The sequence below is a fragment of the Xyrauchen texanus genome, chromosome 38, assembly GCF_025860055.1.
Source record: "Xyrauchen texanus isolate HMW12.3.18 chromosome 38, RBS_HiC_50CHRs, whole genome shotgun sequence".
NCBI classification, from domain to species: domain Eukaryota; kingdom Metazoa; phylum Chordata; class Actinopteri; order Cypriniformes; family Catostomidae; genus Xyrauchen; species Xyrauchen texanus.
The window spans coordinates 30187370-30207727 of record NC_068313.1 but is presented as its reverse complement, the minus strand read 5'-3'; the positions used below and the strand labels follow the sequence as shown (position 1 = coordinate 30207727).

The following is a 20358-nucleotide window of genomic DNA, read 5'->3' as shown; positions in this document are numbered from 1 at the left end:
GATTGTGCTTGCCACTTTAAGACCGACAGACAGACAGACATTTAAGTTTTGCATGCACGGGGTTGGCTGTATCTGGTCTACCGTCTCTCTGCCGTGAAGCCTGTGGTTACGGAATGTTTCCACTTGTTTGAGGCGGAGAGGCAGGGCAGAGTCGTTGGCAGAGTCTCCGCGGATGTGAAGAATGCCGTGTTCGGTCGGTCTCCCGTTATGCACGTCTCCTCAGAGGGGCAGTGCTCGCTGGGGTACCGCTGGTCTCCGTTCATCGTGTTCTCCTGCTGCCTCTATTCGTACCCCCCCACCACACACACACACACACACCGCGCAAACCAAATTTTCTGCCAAACCAAACCTTCATTATGTCTTTAACTCTACAGTTAAATAATCGATAAATGGTGCCAGTGCAATTATATTAATTAAATGACCGTGGGTCAACCGTTTTATTTATTTATTATTATTATTAGTCCTATTATATATTTTTTTTTTTTTTACGATTGCAAAATTAGATTAATATAATTGCTACTCTTCTTGACAGTGCTACGCATCTTTTGCTTGCATTTCTTTCTTTCTTTCTGAGAAACGTGAAATGGAAAAATATTGGGCTAGTTTTTTTTAGCAAGTTTGTAATCAGTTATATTTTAATTATAGGCCTAATTCGATTATTTCTTCTGCTTCAGTGGAAATACAATTTGTAGTTCCGTATTTTTGTAGATAATATTGTTTACCTTGCTATTGACCACCATATTAAAATCACATATATGCTATAAAAATGATTTCTCCTATTATTTCACTCGCTTCCATATCAGCTGTGTTCTCAGTTCGTGTTTGAGGAGCGGCGGACTGGATGTAGCATTGATAAATATCCCTGTTGATCACTTGATTGATTACCTCGCGCAAAGGTCACGCGGGCGCGCGGTAATTTCCTTGTGCCCGCGGCTCCCATTTCACTTTCAGTCTGGCGCGACAGCCCCCGACTTTACAAATTATGTTTTTATTTTAACCCTTCCCTTCTCACTCATTACATCACACTGAATCTGGCCGACGACCTATGCGTGCTTTCCATCTAACGACAGAAGAGGGCAAACCATTAATTAGATTGGCGTTATAATCCCAAAAGGTAAACTGTATTCTCTATTTTTGATTGGGTTGAATTTAAACCCCACGACAAGCTAATTATTTGGACATATTTCCAAAAGGGTTCTGGCCTCAATTAATTTTCAATAATTACAGCCCACGGGGTCTTGACTGATCCTCGTTCCAGAGCACCAGCTATACGCAATCTCTGGCCGACGAGGTCAGAGTATCATAATAAAATATGTTCTGTGTACCCGACTGCATGCGAATGTCTTTAGGATACTGTGTCCATTTGGACTAATGGGAACGCAATGCAAAACAAAGCAGACCTGCTGACAGCCTTCAAGCACATGCTCTCTCTCCATCTATCTGGCTATCTCTCTCTCTCTCTGTTTGTTTGTCATCAAGAGAAGTGGTGCATTATTACTGTTCTTCCACTCTCTTTTATCATTTATTTATTTTACAACAACTGTAGATCCCCTTTATTCCATTTTCTTTGGAAGTTCCCTGCATAAAGAAAGTTGGCAACTTTATTGTACGATTTGAACATTTCTCCATAATTAATCAGATAAATGTCTTTCTTTTGCATTTCAGTTGAGTTTAAAAAATGTGTCCAGTAAAAAAACAATTAATTAAATCTGAATAAATCTCCATAACATAACGGCCATTTTTAGTTGATAATTCAGCAAAATGTAAGTTTCTAGGACGACTTTTATTTATGGAGATGCATTTATGCTCAGCTCAGAAAGGACTGAACGCCAGCTGATGTTTGCACTGCACGATTCATTTGTATGCATAGTGATGTCAGATTAATTGGATCCGTTTTAGAAATACTTAATAATCAATATGAGAGCGAGGGGAAAGCGACCCTTTAAAAGGTTCATGGACACGGTCAACATGATGTCACGCGACTCTAATTAATGAGTAATTAACTTGATGACCCAAGAGTTTCCCAAATGTTCACACATCTTGAAAACTGTTTAAACTAATAAATAAATTAGGTACGCTATAGTTGAAATGCACGTGATGTGTGATGCTGGACATCTACAAAAATGCGTCCCAAACGCACCAGGGTATCACTCTCCGCTTCTCATTAACAAGTAAATACTCTTGAATAAAGTGTAGGAATAACTATATAAATCAAAACTATTGAGTGGGCCTACTTCACAAAATAGTATAAATGCAAGATTTTTTGCACCAGAAAATAATTGAAAAGTGTCTCCAAACTGAAGAGAGGGTGAAAATGCATCCCAAGAGAGAATTTAGGCTTTGTGCGCGGACAGTAACGGGCGGGGGGGGGGGGTATATTTATGTATGTGCAGCGGGCTGCCCTCGGTAAAGACTGCCCACGCGCCCGGCTGAGGGAGGGGGGAGAAGTAAAAGTTTTTTTAATCCATTTCACAATTCCATAACTATGCTCAAATCTCAATTAAACAACATAAAACGTTTGATGAAAACGTTTTACAGTAGTCATTTACCCGAACAGTGATTAATTCGTCTTCATTTAAAACACAAAAGACCGGGCGCCTTGTACGCTCGAGACTGCTTCATTATAATTAATGTCTCCAGTTCCTCGTGGACCCGGAGGTCGCGAATGGCTCCGTCCCGTGCCCACTGATCTCTGAAGAGCTGACACGAGAGGGATCTCGGCTATTGCAACCTGACAAGATCTGCAATACTTGTTTGATGAATCGTTCAGAACTTTTTTTTGGCGATGCTGGCAGCTCGATGGTGTGCGCATGTGCGAAGGTGTCCAAACTGACAATGCTGGAGAGATAGTGCGTCTGGGATTGAGAATCACAGAGAAAAAGGACAGAGGAAAAAGGAGGAAAAGTTTTAAGAAAAAACCCGACAAACTACACAGAAAGACGGGCATCATGAGGTCCAAAGGCAGGGCAAGGAAACTGGCCACTGGTAGGTGCAACATCTCCTTTTTTAGCTCTTTTCAAACTGCCATCTTGTACATGTGTATATGCAGCATATTTTCGTTACCAAACATTTATAGCCAGCACTCTGCTCACTCGTGTCGGCAGATCCCAGCGGTTTCTGTCGGTGTTTGTGAGAGTTAAAGACAAGCTAAACGCGAACTGTGGCGCGCGGTTAGACATTGTAAACCGAGATTAGCAAGTGACAAAAAGTTGCGCGTGCCGCTCAAACTTTAAGGATTGCATGCTGTAATCGCGTTCTATATCGCATACTAAGCGTCCCGGTGTTATAAAAGCGTTCGATAAAAAAACACTGTTCGTGCAAGTTTCAGGGGCTCTAGTCACATTAATTTGGAGCCACGACTTTGAAAAGACAGCTTCTCCTATAGTCGAAAACAGAAAGCCAACTGCGGAGGCACGCTTTTAAAGGCAAACAGGTAGCTTCAGCTACGGCACGGGCTGGCAATCCAATGAATTGCATACAACATGCCAAATTAACAGGACGGTGTGAAAATGCTTTAAAGTGTTTTAATTAGCTGGACATTAATACCCTACCCCTTTTTCTATAGGCTATAATTGTTGGAAGTGGTTGTGCAACAAGTGATCAAATCCCGTTATTATTTTTGTTCCGGTATGAACAGCCCGGAGAAATGTTTTTGTTTGTAATGGCATTCTAAACGGTCCACTGTAATCTTAGCTTTTGATTACGGGTTGCCTTGGGTGCTTGTTTGAGCTGACGTTCAATGCGTGTGTGTTTTGCCACGCCACAAGCTCAAACGCAAGTTCTTGAACATCAAGTAGTTAGTGGGAAGTTGATCCCCTCCTCACTGGAATTATTAGGAACGAATGTATTGCGGCCAGGTCTGTGAATAATTCGACCTCCTCTTGCGCATTTGCCTGCTGAGTCTCTGATTTGAGTAATTATTTTATTTATTTTTTTAATTATTTTTTTGCTGTTTTCAATAAACATTCATTGCGGTCCTAGGAAATCCATGCAAGTTCTTTTAGTTCATTTCCTAGTTAAAAGTTTTCTTTGAAGTGCATTCGTTCGCATAGTGGAAAACAAAACCTTAGTACGATAGGCTACTTAAGGCCAAGAATGAAAAGGTATCATTTATTTATGTATTTATTTAACATTTTCGAGATCCAATTGCTGATATACTATTATTGCTGTAAATAATATTGTTTATGTATTTACATCTTTCATATAATTGTTAAAAGACAATAGACAGTGACAGCTGAAATTTCACTCCATATGAAGGAAGGTAAGAAAAGAGGCACCGAAAACAAAGTGAAGGATCATTTTGCAATTGAATTATTGTTTCCTTTCCTGTCAACTGCACCGTGATGGGCTCGACACTGCGCGCGCCCCATCTGGACAGAAACAGGGGTCGTGCAGGTCGTATCCGTTCAATAAACTACCTCACGAGCTCTATGCCCTGCCATTGTACAGTGAGAGGGGTTTTTCAGCGCACAGCAGCAACTTGTCATATACTCACACTCACACACTGTACAAACACTGAAATATGCAATTGTACTGCAATTGTGCAGGTATGGCTCCTCATCACTGTTTTTAAGAAATTGTATTCTTACAGAAAGATCTGACAACACTCTTTTTCTTTTACTTAAATTAATATAATTGACTGTCATTGATATTGATGGGATTTCATAAATAATCTTTATCATGACACACCACTCTTTTAGGTTTTTGCTTATCCTCTTATCACTCGATTTCAACTGCAGATTTTAGTTTACTTGACTTTGAAAGTCAGGCTCTCCCCTGCACTGCAATGACAGAAAAGTGGATTAGCTAAACTGGAAATTCTAGCCTGGAAAGCATTGGTAATAAACATTAGTCACTGCTCCAAACACTGTAGTTGTAGTAAGTAGCTAAACTCTTCATGTTTAAAATTGCAAGAGGGAGTTAAGGTACACACTCTCACTGCAAAATTGTAAGAATTCATATGACTTTTCAAAATTTTGCTAATTCGTATGATATCATACGACTGCACTCGTATAAATTCATACGACTTATACAGCCAGTGATGTCGCCGGTCATCATTTCCATCTAATAGACACAACAGCTTCCTTTCGTGTTTTCACACTCAACTGATCGGTTAGGTTTAGATGAGGGGTTTGGGTAAGGGCATAATATTAAAAATCATGTCCTTATCACACTCCCACTTACTTCCCCATTACACATCCGGGCATTTGCACATGATGAAATCGTACAAATTTATAGGATCAACTCCTATGAAATCATATGAAATAGCCAACTCGTAAAATATGTACATGTTGTTTTAAGCCTATATTGACTTGTGGCAGTGTACCTTTGTTTGTGGCAAATTCCATAGGACCCTCTCAGACCACATAGAGAAACATATCTCAGCACCACTGCTCTAAAGCATGCAGAATGACAAAAATAAATGTCACATGCATTTACAATAATTCATTGGTTTGATAATATTAAGGGGAGAGTGTCATGTTATGCACTTACACTTTTCTCTTTTGCACAACTGGACGATTATGGTCAAGCTAAACGTGCAAGTCAAAAGTCAGAGATGTTCGCCAAGGTTGATACAGACTTTCCCACCCCCTCCCGGAGTGTATCGACATCATAATTTACCATCTGAGAATAGTGGGATAATTGACGGGGGTGTATTTAAAGATGATTAATGACCCAAGATGTAAGAAGAATATTTATATTCTACTTATTAAGTCAAAAGGAGTAAATGGTCTCGCGAGGGCTCACGTGGTTCCCGAGACACTGGCCTCAAGCTGGCCCCTGCACTATGTCAACCCTGGATATTTAAATTCCCAGACTCCTTTTAACGGAGCCTACCGGTAAAACGCATTCAGCGTGAGTCTAAAAAGCTAGACTATGGAAGGAAGGAAAGAAAGAAAAAAGTCCTCTCGTGTGGCCTCTGCCGTGCGCTCATCACTCTAGCTGCACGCGCTCGAAGTGATGTGTGCCGAGGCTGGAAAGGTAATAATAATCAGTCGTTTAGCTGGTGTGTGTGCGCTGTGTGTGTACACGACATGTTTTGTGGATTTGGCCAGCAGAGCCGGACATTTCACCTGCAGGTCCAACAGTCTTAAATCGTCTATAATGTTTTAACATGCTGTGCCAACTGTCTAATATTCCTTAACATGATGCTGCAGGTTTTCTTTGAATGGGGTGAAATTACACCATACGATGAAGTATAACGACCTTGGCTTGACCTGCCAGAAATCAGACAATGTTGTCAGATGAAACCGTCTCCATTATTCTGACGTATACTCGCATCATCAGGACTTGACACATTTGAATGCTTTTGCCCAAATAACTGTTTTAAAACCAACAATTTTTTTTGTAGCATCAACCTTTATACATCTTTATAAACGTATATCAATTTTATAATTGTATTTAAATTAGCAAATGGTTCCAGTGCTAATGCAGATTATCATAGTTTATTAGATAATAACATAGTCTACAGTAGGCCTGCTTATGCAGCCAAGTTTGAATGTTTTCTTATATATCTTGTATAATTTTCAGTACATTCCCCCATTTTTATTCAAAATTGTATCTTTCCGGTTTATATTTTTATTGTGCCTTTTGTCCCATTCGACTCTTGTGTAGGCCTACCGGTAGTCTACGTCTACGACATCTCCATCAGTTTCACGCCACGTCTTTTGTTTTGTCTTTGATGCGACTCGGTTCACCGTGAAAGTGTCCAAACTCCAAACAACGGGAAATCAACTCGACTCAGCGCAAGAAGAAAAAAGGCAGGACTCCAAATTTAACAAAGTGACATTCCGCGTGAGTGAAGCGCGTGAGAATAAGCCCTGCGCGCGAGCATTCTCTCCGCCTGTCAGCGCGTGACAACAATACGACCGTCCGTGTGCAATAGGCCGGACTGCTGCATTCCGCGTTCGCTGCCCCTCGCGCTCATTATCAAGTCTATTAAAAACGTGGTGAACGGAGCGGGCCATTTAAAAAGGTGAGTGCACGAGGAGATGGGGAACCCTATTTAATATGGGATTGTGATGATTGATCTCTGACTGTTTGCATTTCCACAATACAGATCAGATCATTTCTAAAAAAATTCATTTATTTTTGTTTTGGAGACAGTCAAACTGACCAATGAGTTAATTATGTATAAAACAGTAGGCTCTGTTAGGGTCAGTTTGAAACAAGGCTATTTCCCCAGGAATTGATTGATAGAGTGTGTGTGTGTGAGCGCGTAAAATGGAGAGCGTTGTAGGCCACTGTGGGTTTTGATCATGATTGATCACATGTTCTCAAAGGATTGATTGATTGGCCAGAAGCCGCTGGGTTTAGGCAAGAGGTCTACTTCTGTCCCAGGAAATTATCCTCTTGTCTGTTTTGAGATTTTTTCTGCAAGAACAGAGAAAGTGTTGAGGTAAGGAGATACATGTGCTGATTTATGTATGATTCTGTTGAAATGTACGTCTAGACTAGATTGTCCCATAGTACATTAGAAGTTGTTTCCATGATATTTGTAATATGTGAGAGGAAGTACTGGGATGTAGGTGACTATAACATGGTTACCCTCATCCATCAACACACCTATAATACCACAGCTCTCTCTCTCTGTGTGTATGTTAATGACTCAATGAGTATCTGTGTCTACTCAATAGCAAAATGAAATGGCCAGGTCAACAGTTTATTTATCCTGTGCTCTGATTGGTCAGGGGTCAGGTCATATGGATGTTTATTTGGAGATTTGATTGGTGTGACTGATGACTATGACATTTGTGTCCCACAGGGAATTATGGGGGTTGTTGTTCACTGCGTCCAGTTCCTTTTTATCCCCAAGCGACAGGTCCTGAATCAGTTTACCCACCCTCAGCCCTGAAGTCAGCGTGAACCAAACAGAGCACAGACATCAGTCCAGTAATATATCACTGTCAAGTCAACAACCCCGAAACCATCAGATGTCACTGTTTGACTGGTCTTGACTCATCTTTACATGGAGAGGATGGAAGTGTATTGGCCTTTGTGAAGTGAAGACTTTATAAGAGACTTTCCCTCACAGCTCTACAAAGTTTTTCAAACAATATTTGAAAACGAGTTATCTTATGAAAACTAGCCCAAGTCAGAAATGCTCAGCCTCAGCCATGATGTTCTGCAGCTGGTTGCAAGAAACCCCTTAAAAGATTATTCTGGGTTCAATACAAGTTAAGGGCAGTCGACAGCATTTGTGGCATAATGTTTATTACCACAAACATGTATTTCGACTCGGCAAAAATCTGGGGTTACAGTGAAGCACTTACAATGGAAGTGAATGGGGCTAACCATAAACATTAAAAACACACAATTTTAAAAGTATAGTCACATGATGTAAAATTTCTTACTAACCTTTTCTGTGTGTAAAGTTACAATATATCCAACTTTATAATTTTGTCGCCATGACTTCATAATGGCATGAGTGCTAAAATGAATGAAAAACGATGATTTAAACAACTTTACAGCTCAAATAATACACGTTTTAACTGAAGAATTAATATAAAGGCTTTTATAAAATGATACTCTTAAAATTTCTGCATTTAAACCCTCCAAAAATTGGCCCCATTCATTTCTAATTAGAAATGCCTCACTGTTACCTCAAAATGTATACTTTTGTGGTAATCAGCATCATGCCACAAATGCTGTTGATTGAGCTTAACTTGTATTGAACCCGGAATATTCTATTAAGAAAATCCTTAGTTACAATAGCCTTAAAATTATAACTAAAGGTTTTCTTAACTTAAGGGGTTTCTTGCAACTGGGCCTTGGTCGTTTTGGCTCAGGTCCCTCCTAAAATGTAAATCTAAGAGTTTTTTTTTTTTCAACTATTGTTTTCATCCATCAGGCAAAATGCATGGTGCTGTGATAGATTAAAAAAGTAATAGGGTGGCTCTCACAATATCTGTCAGGGAAATGTCCTGGTCCTGTTTTACTCTGAAATCAAAAGAAACATTTAAGAAAATTCATTTAAAAAATAAAGCAAATTGTTAGAGCCATTTAAAATTTACACACATTTTACCACCCTGTAATACAGAAAAAAATTATCTTTAAAGTAATGAGAGTCATAATTGAAAACAATCGGAATAGCAAAAGCAAAAACGTCCAGACACATTATGGTAGTGATAACTGGGGGCTAAAATGTGTTTAAGTGTCCAGGAAATAATGTCACAATTAAAAAAAAAACTGAACAGTCCTAAATTGACTAAATTTTCTTGATGCAAACTATAATTTCATATATATTGATTTGGGGTGAAATATGACCAGGCCATTTTCTTGACAACCAACAGTGAATCTCGCTTTAACAAGCCACACCATTTCATCCTTGTATGTGGCACAAACAGTGTAATTACAGAAGTTTATTGAAACCCTTGTAGTATGCAGGGCTGTCATTATAATTGACAGCCAGGGGCAACATTTTTATATTTGGGCCGGGCACCCTCTCCTCTGTCCTAAGAAGTAGGCTGTACCATGGAAGACTTTAGATCCCCAAACTCAGCACCTGAGACAAAGTTCTCTAAGCTCAAATGACAGCCCTTTAAATATGCACAGTAGTTATTTCAACAGCAGCTTTTAACAACTTAGAGTAAAAATGTCCTTTAATTCTTATTTACATTGTCTGATACAGTCTAAACTAGTCTGTGCAATATAGTATGGTTAATTTCCGCAGCAAGAAGCAGGTACAGTAGGTAATTATTCAAGACTGTTTGCGGTGCCAGGAGGCCCTCAGGGGTGTGTCTTCTATGAGTTAAATGTTTACACCGAATTAATACTGTATGTGTATAGGTGTGTGAAAGAGAGTCCAAATGAGAGCAAGGGTCTACAGTGCAGCCTGGGTGCTGTATAGACATTGTTCGAATGATGTGGGTGTGCGTTGAGGAGGCCTGGGAAACTTTCAGATGTGTTTACGGCAGGGAAACCAGTACCAGCACAGAACAATGAGTAAAGCTCTCCCTGCCCTCAGTCCTAAGATCAAACTGTCCCTGATAAAGATATGAACACACACATACACAAAGGCTCACTAGTGCACTGCCGACAGTCTGCCCAGGGTGTGTGCCAAGGTTGAGGTCATTATCTACATACAGTCTCAAAAACTAAGCATATTATTGTACTGTGAATATGTGTGTGTGGAAATCACACTTTATTAATTGGCCGGCATGCTGTTGACTTTATTTGTCTGCTTGTTGGTTGAACGGGCACCTCCCTTGAGCCATTGTCTGTGTGTGTGTGCAAGTATGTGTGTTTAGATGGAATCAGTAATCCTAAGAGTTACCTGCATTGTGTTTGTATGTATGCAAGTGTTAAGGGGTACTTTGGAGTTGTATTGTGAATGTTTCGTGAGATTGTTGCCTCCTTTTTTCCATGGAATAGATTAGTTCTACTTGCATTAGTAGAGTTTTAGTTGCATTGTTTTATAAGTGCATTTGCTGTCCCCCTTATGTTTTATAGGTGCAATGCTCTGGGAGTAGGGAAGCATTGGGAAAACGTTTATTTTTCTTTCTTTTTTTTGATTCAAGAAATGTTATCTAATGATACACACCTGCAGATGTCAGCTAACAATCCTGCGGCAAGTACTATTGAGATTTGCATTTCCAGGAGGAAATGCCAGTGCATGAAATGCTGCAAAAGAGTAGTGTTAAAGGGATTTGCCCAAAGTTGAATCATGACTGAGGCTGACATCTGCTTTTGTGTTACACAGAAGAAAGAAAGTCATATGGGTTTGGAACAAAATGGGGGTAAGCTGATGAAGATATTAAAGAGAAATCATAGCTGAATTTTCATTTTTGGCTAAACTAGGTCAAATGGTAGTTAAAATAAAAAAAAAAACAGAAATAGAGATAGGAAAAAAAAGAGGGAGAGATGGAGATTTATTGCAACTGATTTATCGCAGATTGATAGCAAATTCAAAATGGCCCAAATGCAGTATAATTCCAATTCAGAAATGTTTGGTAAAATAAATAGTTAAATTACACAGTAATTTGATTAAAAACTGTGGAGACTGTGAATCAAAATAAAGGCAAATGATTATTACAGTCACTTGATTTACTAGCGATTACACATCTATTAACATACAATAGCGTAAGTGAACAGAGCTGTTTATAACATCTCATAACACACCCATTTTGATGCTGTGAACTGTTTACTGTTGCTTTTACTATGACTTGAATCAATCCATAAAGAATCCTTTATTTTGGTCACACATTATACACACAGTTCTTTGCATATATACATTGAAATGTATTAGTTTTCACATATCCCAGCTAAGCTGGGGTCAGAGTGCAGGGTCAGCCATGATATGGCGCCCCTGGAGCAGATAGGGTTAAGGGCCTTGCTCAAGGGCCCAACAGTGGCATCTTGGTGGTGCTGGGACTTGAACCCCCGACCTTCTATTCAGTAACCCTGAGCCTCAACCACTGAATTAATGTTCAGTTATTAGCTTGAATTTACCTTGGAGCTAATGTAGGTGTCGTTGCAGATGTTATATGTTGATTTGGGTAAATGCTCTTCTCCAGATAATTTAAATATTATAAAAAAAAAAAAGAAAGAAAAACATGACTGGTATCTTCTCTGGGTTACTCGTGTCACTAATACAAATGACCCGGCAACAACATGTTTCTATCTTAAAAAACATCCCTACCATACTACCATAGGCTGACATTGGAAAATAGCAAACATGTGTCAGAGTAATGGCAGCAGGGCAACAGTTGCTAAGACAGGATTGGTCAGAAGCACTTTTAAGGCGATGCTTAGCAAAGGGTCAATTAATTGCAGGAATTTTGGCAAAGAAAAAAACTGGGAAAAGTAACTCCACATAATATGATTTCACAGGAAATCGACATGTTTCTACTGAAACCCATGTGCCCTGAAATCACCATGGTCACCTTTCCCTTCAGCACTACTGATGCACAAGCACAAACTCCGATACAGGGGTTCTGGTCCTGTATGAACCATGAAGTAATCCTGTCCACATGTGCAATGGTGAGTGCAATTTGGAGGTTGCATTTTCACTCTAAAATTAAATTTTTACCCCACTGACAGTAAGGTTTAGGGTTAGGTTGTAAAGCTAATAAAATATGCATTCCTGTTTACTGTCTTGCATCTTTTACAACAAAAAATACATCTCGCTTTTGGCACCACTCTGTGGACATTTCTCCAGGAAACTGAGCTCACACATGCCAATACGGTCCACAACATTTTGGTAAGCACAGCATACGTTAACTACTGTCGTCGAATTCACAGTGTGATCAGTCTGTAAATAGTTTTTATGTTGAATTTCAGTACAGTGTTGCCTTACAAACACTATAACAAGAAACAACAAGAAAAGAGGGGATCCCATTCTAGAAGAGCTGGTGCCCTGCTGGCCCGTTTATGTGGTCGTATGGGTATATCTCATGTATGTGTGTGTTTGTGTGTGCATTCACAATGCAGTTTTGTTAGTAATTGTTGGCAAGAGTCGCCTCTCTCTTTGCTCGTCTGGATCCCAGGCATTAACAGGAATTAGTCAACAATTGCTTTGTGAGCGGGCCGATAACAACATCACTTTTTCAGAAAGTCCCCATCTTAATGTTCCAGCAAAGTTTGGGATCCAGAGGGTGTGAGTATCTCTCTCTCTCTCTCTCTCTCTCCCTCTCCCTCTCCCTCTCTCTCTTTGTGTTTCTGATGAACTTGAGTGAGAGAAGTTTAAGCCCATATTGTGTTTGAGAAGGTCAGGGAACAGGAAAGGCAAGGGGACATTTCAACACACCTTTCATCTCACTCAATTACACACACACTTAAACACTCGCTAACTCACTTTATCTCAGTTTTCAGGTTCAGTTTTAAGGTCTTTATTGGCATGCCAAATATTTGTACATTTGTATTCCTCTTTCTCTCTCGCTCTCTCTGTTTCTCTCTCTTTGAGACTGAACTCTCTCTTTTCATAAATGATCTTGCCACTTTCTGTCAAGGCATCTGAGCAAATATGACCCAAAGATAAAATAATTTTAAAAACAATACAAATGACCAATGATTTTGAGCACAGAGAAAATATTTACTATTCCCATAGACCTTAGCCAATTCATTGTACCCTTATGTACATATTGGCATATAACAGTTTCCGAGGGTGCTGCACACTTTGTTTCACAATGATGCTGAAGTTCTTTCAATGGGAGGACTACTATTAACTCATGATGATTTATCAATCCACAAAGTTTGATGGAATGAATCATATCATTTTTAAACAGTCAGTCGACATCTGATAATGCAATTAATTGCTTTTACTGACCAATACCGATGTTTGATTGATACAACAGTGCATCTCTCTACAATAAACGATGATTAGCCTAAATGCTTCCTTGTTTGATCATCATCTTCCTTTCTCTAGGCGTGAGCCAGTCTCAGCTGGGCTGAACCTGTTTTAAAGCACTTTAATCTCTGAACTCTCTGACTGAACATCGTTTGCTGGGTCTGAATGAGATCCTCTCCAGCTATATTCCAGGTCATACAGGGACATATTTAGATGTGTGTGTGTGTTTGTGTGTTAGATAGAAAGAGAGAGCAAAGGAATGCAGCTCTGATTACTGAGAGTCATGTTAGCTATGAAGGGGAATTTGGACGTGCATTAAGGCCGGTCCATCACAATCGGATCTTTTCCATTTCGACCCGGAGATGAGGTGCATACACACTCGCACAGACTGAGGAAGAGGCCGAACAATAGAGACAGTAGAGATTCCCTTCCTCTCCCAGCGGCATTCCAAAGATTCCCAGTGGCCGGAATATGGTCCCAGCCCAGGAATCTGGCTCTCGCTCTGCGCTTTGATGAGCCCTGTTCCCAACACTTCCTGAGATTGTGACTCATCTACAAACAAACTGAAAACAACCTAAGGGATAGATGGAGAAAGACAGAAGGAGAGGGAGTGAGAGAAGGTGTGATGGAAAAAGAGAGAGAGACTGAGACTCGACCACAGGATGTCCTGTTTTGATTAGTGTTAGCATCTCCGCTCACCCTGAAGAAATATTATTCTAACAGTTTCAGGAGCTCTGTCTTCACACTACTTGTCTTCCACATATACACACACCCTTCCCTTAAAAATGGCCAGATATTCCTTCTGTTAATGTGTGAATCACATGTTACTGGAAAGGAGCCATGGATTGCATACAGGATCATGCCAAATAACCGATTTGCAAATGCGCAGATTTAAAATAAATAAATAAATAGCCCAGGATGCTTTTACATGGTTATGAGAACCATCAAAGCCAATCTGGCCTTATAGAATCAGATTACTATACAAAAATGTTTTGCAAAATTATTTTTAGTGTCTTGTTGCACATCAGACCTCTACGGTCACGTTGGAGAAAGAATCGCCATAGGCTTGTACATTATGTTTTTACTCATCAGACTTTTGATGACATGCAAGTATTAAGCAAATCAAGAAGGGGGCATCAATATATATATCAGTATATATAAATTAATTAAAATTTAAGTGCTACTATATTGTGCAAAAACAAAAAAAAATATTTTTTACCAAACCTTTGCATAGACAAGCCTATTTGTTCAGTTCTTTTTTTTTCCTCCCCTTTTCTCCCCAATTTGGCATGCCCAATTCCCAATGCGCTTTTAGTCCTCGTGGTGGCGTGGTGACTCGTCTCAATCCGGGTGGCGGAGGACGAAACTCAGTTGCCTCCATGTCTGAGACAGTCAATCCGCGCATCTTATCACGTGGCATGAACACATTGAGCACATTACCATGGAGACCTAGCATGTGTGGAGGCTCACGCTATTCTCCGCGCATCCACGCACAACCCCACAGAGAGCAATTGGGCCAAACGGTTGCTTAGGAAGCCTGACTGGAGTACCTATTTGTTAAATTATTTAACATTTACAGGTTTTTCTGAAGTTATTTCATAATGTATGATTGTCCCTTTTAAAAACTGTTTTATCTATTTACACATTTACTACACTTACTACATTACTACATTTTGTTAAATGTTTGTTTATATGCACTTGTGCAATTTACATTGAGTTTATATTGATATGGATTACAAGGCGTAGTGGCGTAGTGGCTAAAGCACAGGGCTGTTAATCACCTGTTAATCAGATGGTTGCTGGTTCTAACCCCACGGCCACCACCATTGTATCCTTGAGCAAGGCACTTAACTCCAGGTTGTTCCAGGGGGATTGTCCCTGTAATAATTGCACTGTAAGACGCTTTGGATAAAATCGTCTGCCAAAGGGTTGAATGAGCAGCACACATCAGAGCCCTTCTAGCAAGGTGAGCCTACAAGCTTAGCATAAAATAGCTTCATGCTGTGGCCCCAAAGACACTCATCGGTACACTGGTGAGTAGACGAGGGGTCTTTTTTTTAATTGATGTCTATGGAGGAGATGCTAGAGTGTACTGAATAAACTGCTTTCGTGAGGAAACAGCTCACTTAATGAATTGCCTGCCTGTCCGCTAATCTTTCACATGTTATACGCTAAAAAAATCTATTTGGAATGAACTGTTTGTGGAGTTTACTACAATAAAATGTATGTTTTGTGAGAGAAGACTTGGACAATTTTGTGATAGGTATGTATCGGTTTACGGCCCTCCCCATTCATTTGTATGGTATCCACAAACGGTGACTTGCTGTCATAACATGTTAGTTGTCTTACCACTCTTTCCTGTGGTAAAAATGCAGAAGTGGTTACCTTGGTATAGAAGATCTTTGGTGCTCATTAAAGTTGTTTTCACTCATCCATGCAATTTATTATTAGAATTAATGTTAATTTTGATATTTGTTTTTAATCACCAACTGACTCGAAATAACAGAAAAAATATATTAAAAGAGAAAAGAAAATGGAGTGGATTTTGTCTTTAGCACAAAATAAGCGGAACGAAGCAAAAGGAAACTTTTACTTGCATAATGTATGACTTGCTTGTACAAATATTTATTGTACACATTCTCAGATTCAAATCTACAAGCCCTCGAGTTTTTGCAACACTTTTACCTTCTAACCGACTTCCAACAGGCACAATACTTGTCTGTAGCCATGCTGTAAAACAGGGAATGTTGTGAAAACAGTCAGTGGAAAAGATTAACCAAAGTCAGAGTTGACGGTGTTAAATGTAATGTCAAACACATATCACGGCTCAACTAAAGCAATGGTGACAGCGTGGTCACAAAACCTTAGGACCCACTGCAGCCAAATAAGGTACATTTCCTTCAGAGTGCATGTTGACAAGACAGCAGGCAATAAAGATGAGGCTCAATCCAGCTTCTTATTCGCCATCTACTTATTCAGTGAAAGGATGATGATGCTTAAGTTCTTCTTCGCCACTTCACAACTCTAACTCTGGCAAGTAATATATGAATATTTACTAGCCAATGGCTAATAACAGAGAACATCTGCAAGAACATTTAACTCACTGTTAGATTTATAATATTTAATTGCATTTTGTGCTCCACGGTTGCTCGTCTAACATGATTTACCAGCATTAACCAACTTGACCAAGATCCACCAGCTTATTGTCCAGCTGATCAACCATCTAGGCCAGTTTGGATCAGATATTGACCAGCATGCAATAAAAACAGCTACCACCTTAAACTTATTTTAGCTGGTCTTTCCAGCAGGGAGATGAAGACATTGTGTATGTGTGTGTGTATTTTACACATATTCACTGTTTTACTGTAGTTCACTGTTCCCTGTAGCCTAGGCCCCATGGAGCAGATGTTTGACTCTTTAGGGCCCCAGCCTAGTTTCTCTCTGTCAGGCAGACATCAAGTCAGTGGACCCTAGTGTTTGCTGGGTCACTTGCAAAGCTGTATAAATCTCTCTGTGTGTATTTGTGTGAGAGAGAGCATGTGCGTCTTTGGCCATTTGTGTTTAGCGGGTCATCAGAGAAGCTAATGAATTTTATCTCAGTGTCCATCTCTCTCATACAATCACGCACACACTTACACTCACTCCTCTAGAGACTAACATGTCCTTTCAGCTCTCTGTCAAACCTCCCCTGCTCTGCTGGTGCCCTGCTTGGGCTGCAATTTAAATTTAGCTCCCTGTCTGTTCTGGGCCCTCCTGGGAGAGATGGATAGAGGGAGTAAAGACTGAGGAGGAGTGCAGATCATAGTGAAGGGTTGAGAGATTGAGAGAGATGAGAGTTTGGGAAAATGAGGGGAGACGTCTCATCTCATTCGTCAGTGAAAAGAGATACTGCGCTGACACAGAGAGAAGTGTCAGCCAAGCACAACACAGCACCCAGACACACAGTTTGGATTTGTAGCCAGGAGACAAGCTGGCAGACTACTTTAGTTCTTGCTGTATCTCTACACAAAGACATACAGGCTAATGGAATATATTCAGATTTGTCTTGTAGTAAATCGTAGGCACCATGCAGTTGAAGACATTTAATGCATTAACAGTCTCTCATTTTAATAATAAATTTTGTGTATACAGTCATATACTGATTTTAATGGTTAGACTTACATTATTTCACTATTATACATCGTAGGATGTTCTTTGTGAAATTACATTAGTCCAATAACTGTAGTCTCTGGGTGCTCTGTTATTATTTATGAATAAACAGAATGCTGACGCTTTACTCCATAGAGCTCAATTAGGGTTGTGCCGATGGACGATATCATCGTCCATCGTGATGGCTGGCCAACATCACGATGTAGAGCCACCATCGTGATGCCACGCCCCCTTTTGCGAGTCTTGCTAGTGTGACTCACTAATCCTAGTCTCTTCTATAGTTAACCTAAAAACTTTGCAGGGATTGCTCTGTAAATTAAATTGAGAATATAACTAATGCATATATGCTATTTTAAATACTGTAGTATATGCCAGAGACGTGACGTGTTAGTCTGTGAAAATACCGTGTCAGGCAGGCTACACAAATATTGATCTTGACATTGTTAGCTTCTTGTCTTTTTTTTACATGTCACTGTACATTTAGATTAAAATATTTTATGTTGTAGGCTACAAGAAAATAGCCTTTATTAATTAATTATTAGTAGTTGTAGTGTCTCAGAAAATCCTGCTCATTGTCACATAGCTCTTGTATACACTGAAGCAGCAGTTTAAGATAAACCCAGACCAGCGAACGTCAAATAACTTTTGTCTGGTTAATACTTTTAAAGAAAAATTTCCTTGGCCATAAATCCATAATGTCAAATCAAATGAAAGAAACAAGGTGAATATGAATAACACACATTTATTAAAACATAGAAGAACAACAAATAAAACAAGAAAACGGGAACAACACTTAGACCGAAACTCGGCATTAACATTTCACTTATAATTAGCAGCACAATTAACTTCAGCACAGGCTACAAAATAAATTATGTTATTGAAATATTGTAAAGTGGTCATATGAACTACACAAATGAACGTTTAAAAAATAATATGCAAAATCGAATAGCTCCGCAACGGATGGCGAAAAATGCGTAAAGAAGTCTAATATCTTTCACCACAGACCATGTTTAAATTTCGATGTTTCTGGCCAGAAATACCAACATATTCACTTTATCTGGTTTTAATAAGCTGCGGATTGGAGTAACTACACTACCGCTGTGCTGAAGACCCGCTCTGATGGAGTACTGGTAGCACATATGCACAGATATTTCCGTGCTAATCTTGCCATGAACGGAAACCTTTTGTCGAATTGGGAAATCTGTATCAATACAAAGCCCTACAGTTAAGTACCGAGGAGTTACCTATTTATTCTTTTAAAATACTGTGGTTTGTTAACACCACAGTAACTCAAGAATGCATGTTAAATGATGCAATTGTGTGTGTGCAATGCGTTGGTCAAAGATTTGCGTACTTGAGAAGAGTACTGTGTTTCTCTACCTTATTTTGCTCGCTGAGATTCTCCCTTGGTGTGGGGCTAGCAATACATGAGATTTCAGTGGCTTCACTCACAAACATGTTTTCGTTACACCTGTCTGGTCCCATCCAGCAGCTGCGGGTGTGTATGTGTTTTTGTTGGTGAATGTAGGGAGTACTATAGTTTGCCCATCAATCGCTGACAGCTGACATTTTAATCTGAGCGTTCAGCAGGTCATTACTGAGCATCGAGAGCAGCCAATCGCATCAGCGATCAATGACAAAGAGAGAGAGACCAGTACGGGCAGCAGGAAAAGGGATCAACTAGCTCAGTTTGTGTGTGTGTTTGTGTGTGTGTGTGTGATATGTTTGTAGTTATGGATGTGAAGGTCAGCACTGGCTAGTTGACAAACAGGCTGTCAGGTGCACATAGATAGGAGGCGAGCACCTACACACAAACTTTCTCCGGTCAATAAAACAAGTTCCTCAGGCACACACACACACACTCTTAAAATCTATCACTCATATTTGACTGAGAAAGTTCTAGGATAATTTAATGTGGACGTCCACATATAAATTCCCTATACAAAACTCTCAATGTACGTACAGGTATGTGTGTGCATGTGTGTTTGCGAGCCACTTTGTGCACAATATGTAAAATTTCATAATTATTATTTTTTTTAAACGCTGTCTATCAAAATGTACTACCTGGAAACCAGGTCTCTATGGCACCCATTTGTCCCTCCTCCTTCAAAATGTCCAGGCTGCTTTGGAAATGACCCATGGTAGTAAGGACCTTCCCATGTTTACATGACTCCCAAAGACAGACAGAATCCTGTTAACTGAAGACATTCCTCATACTTTATGGACGATATCATGTTTCATATGCCAATGAATGTCACTCTGCCAGCGTTCTCTCAACATTAGCCGAATATAACCAAGCCTGTTGAAGGGCCTGACTATAATTTTGTCCGCTGGGCGGCTCAAGAATTCCATCCAGTGTCACAGAGAAGGGAGAGAGAGGGATTTAGATGGAGAAAGACAGAAGAGTGAAACAAGCAAAGACATTGAGTGCAATTACTTGCACACCAATATGCTTATAACTACCAAAAATCAGCTTATTCCAAAAATCTGACAAATGTAAGAAAACAGTGTTTACATGAGACTTGAATTCATCAGTTTATTCTGTACTTTTGAAGTCAAAACGTTAACAGTCACATGTACAACACTTGTATACATTGGGTAAGCTGGTAATTATGATGAGGTGGTTACTTTAGGGATGGGCATTTTAGTAATTTTTTAATCTCAAGTGGGGTCAGTGGGTGGGGTGGGGGGTGCACATAAACATGTACATATACTGTATGTCAGATGTATGTTTTTGCTGCTGCATTGCATCTCAATATTCCAATGTCTCACCTATTCATTGTTATAGGCTGTTATAACGTAATCTGTCACGAAAAGTACAAAAGATAGTATAATCAAAACGCAATGCATCATATTTTGTCAACATTTGAAGACTCACTGACCAACTCAATAAAAGAAGGTACAGAAAGCGTGTCTCTCTG

At 39.7% G+C, this 20358-nt stretch overlaps 1 protein-coding gene across 14 annotated transcripts in view; it reads left to right on the top strand.

Moving 5' to 3' along the window:
- Positions 1–2578: 2578 nt before the first annotated feature.
- LOC127631731 (MDS1 and EVI1 complex locus protein EVI1-A-like) overlaps positions 2579–20358 on the top strand; it is a 193097-nt gene continuing 175317 nt past the window's right edge. For 8 of the 14 annotated variants that reach the window (XM_052110004.1, XM_052110003.1, XM_052110008.1 and 5 more), the window contains exon 1: positions 2580–2985. In XM_052110004.1, coding sequence (XP_051965964.1) covers positions 2811–2985 — 175 coding nt within the window. In that variant the 5' untranslated portion in view covers positions 2580–2810. Of the gene's footprint in view, positions 2986–11966; positions 11983–20358 lie in introns of those variants that run through there. The other 6 variants (XM_052110009.1, XM_052109998.1, XM_052110005.1 and 3 more) reach the window with 3 other exon arrangements.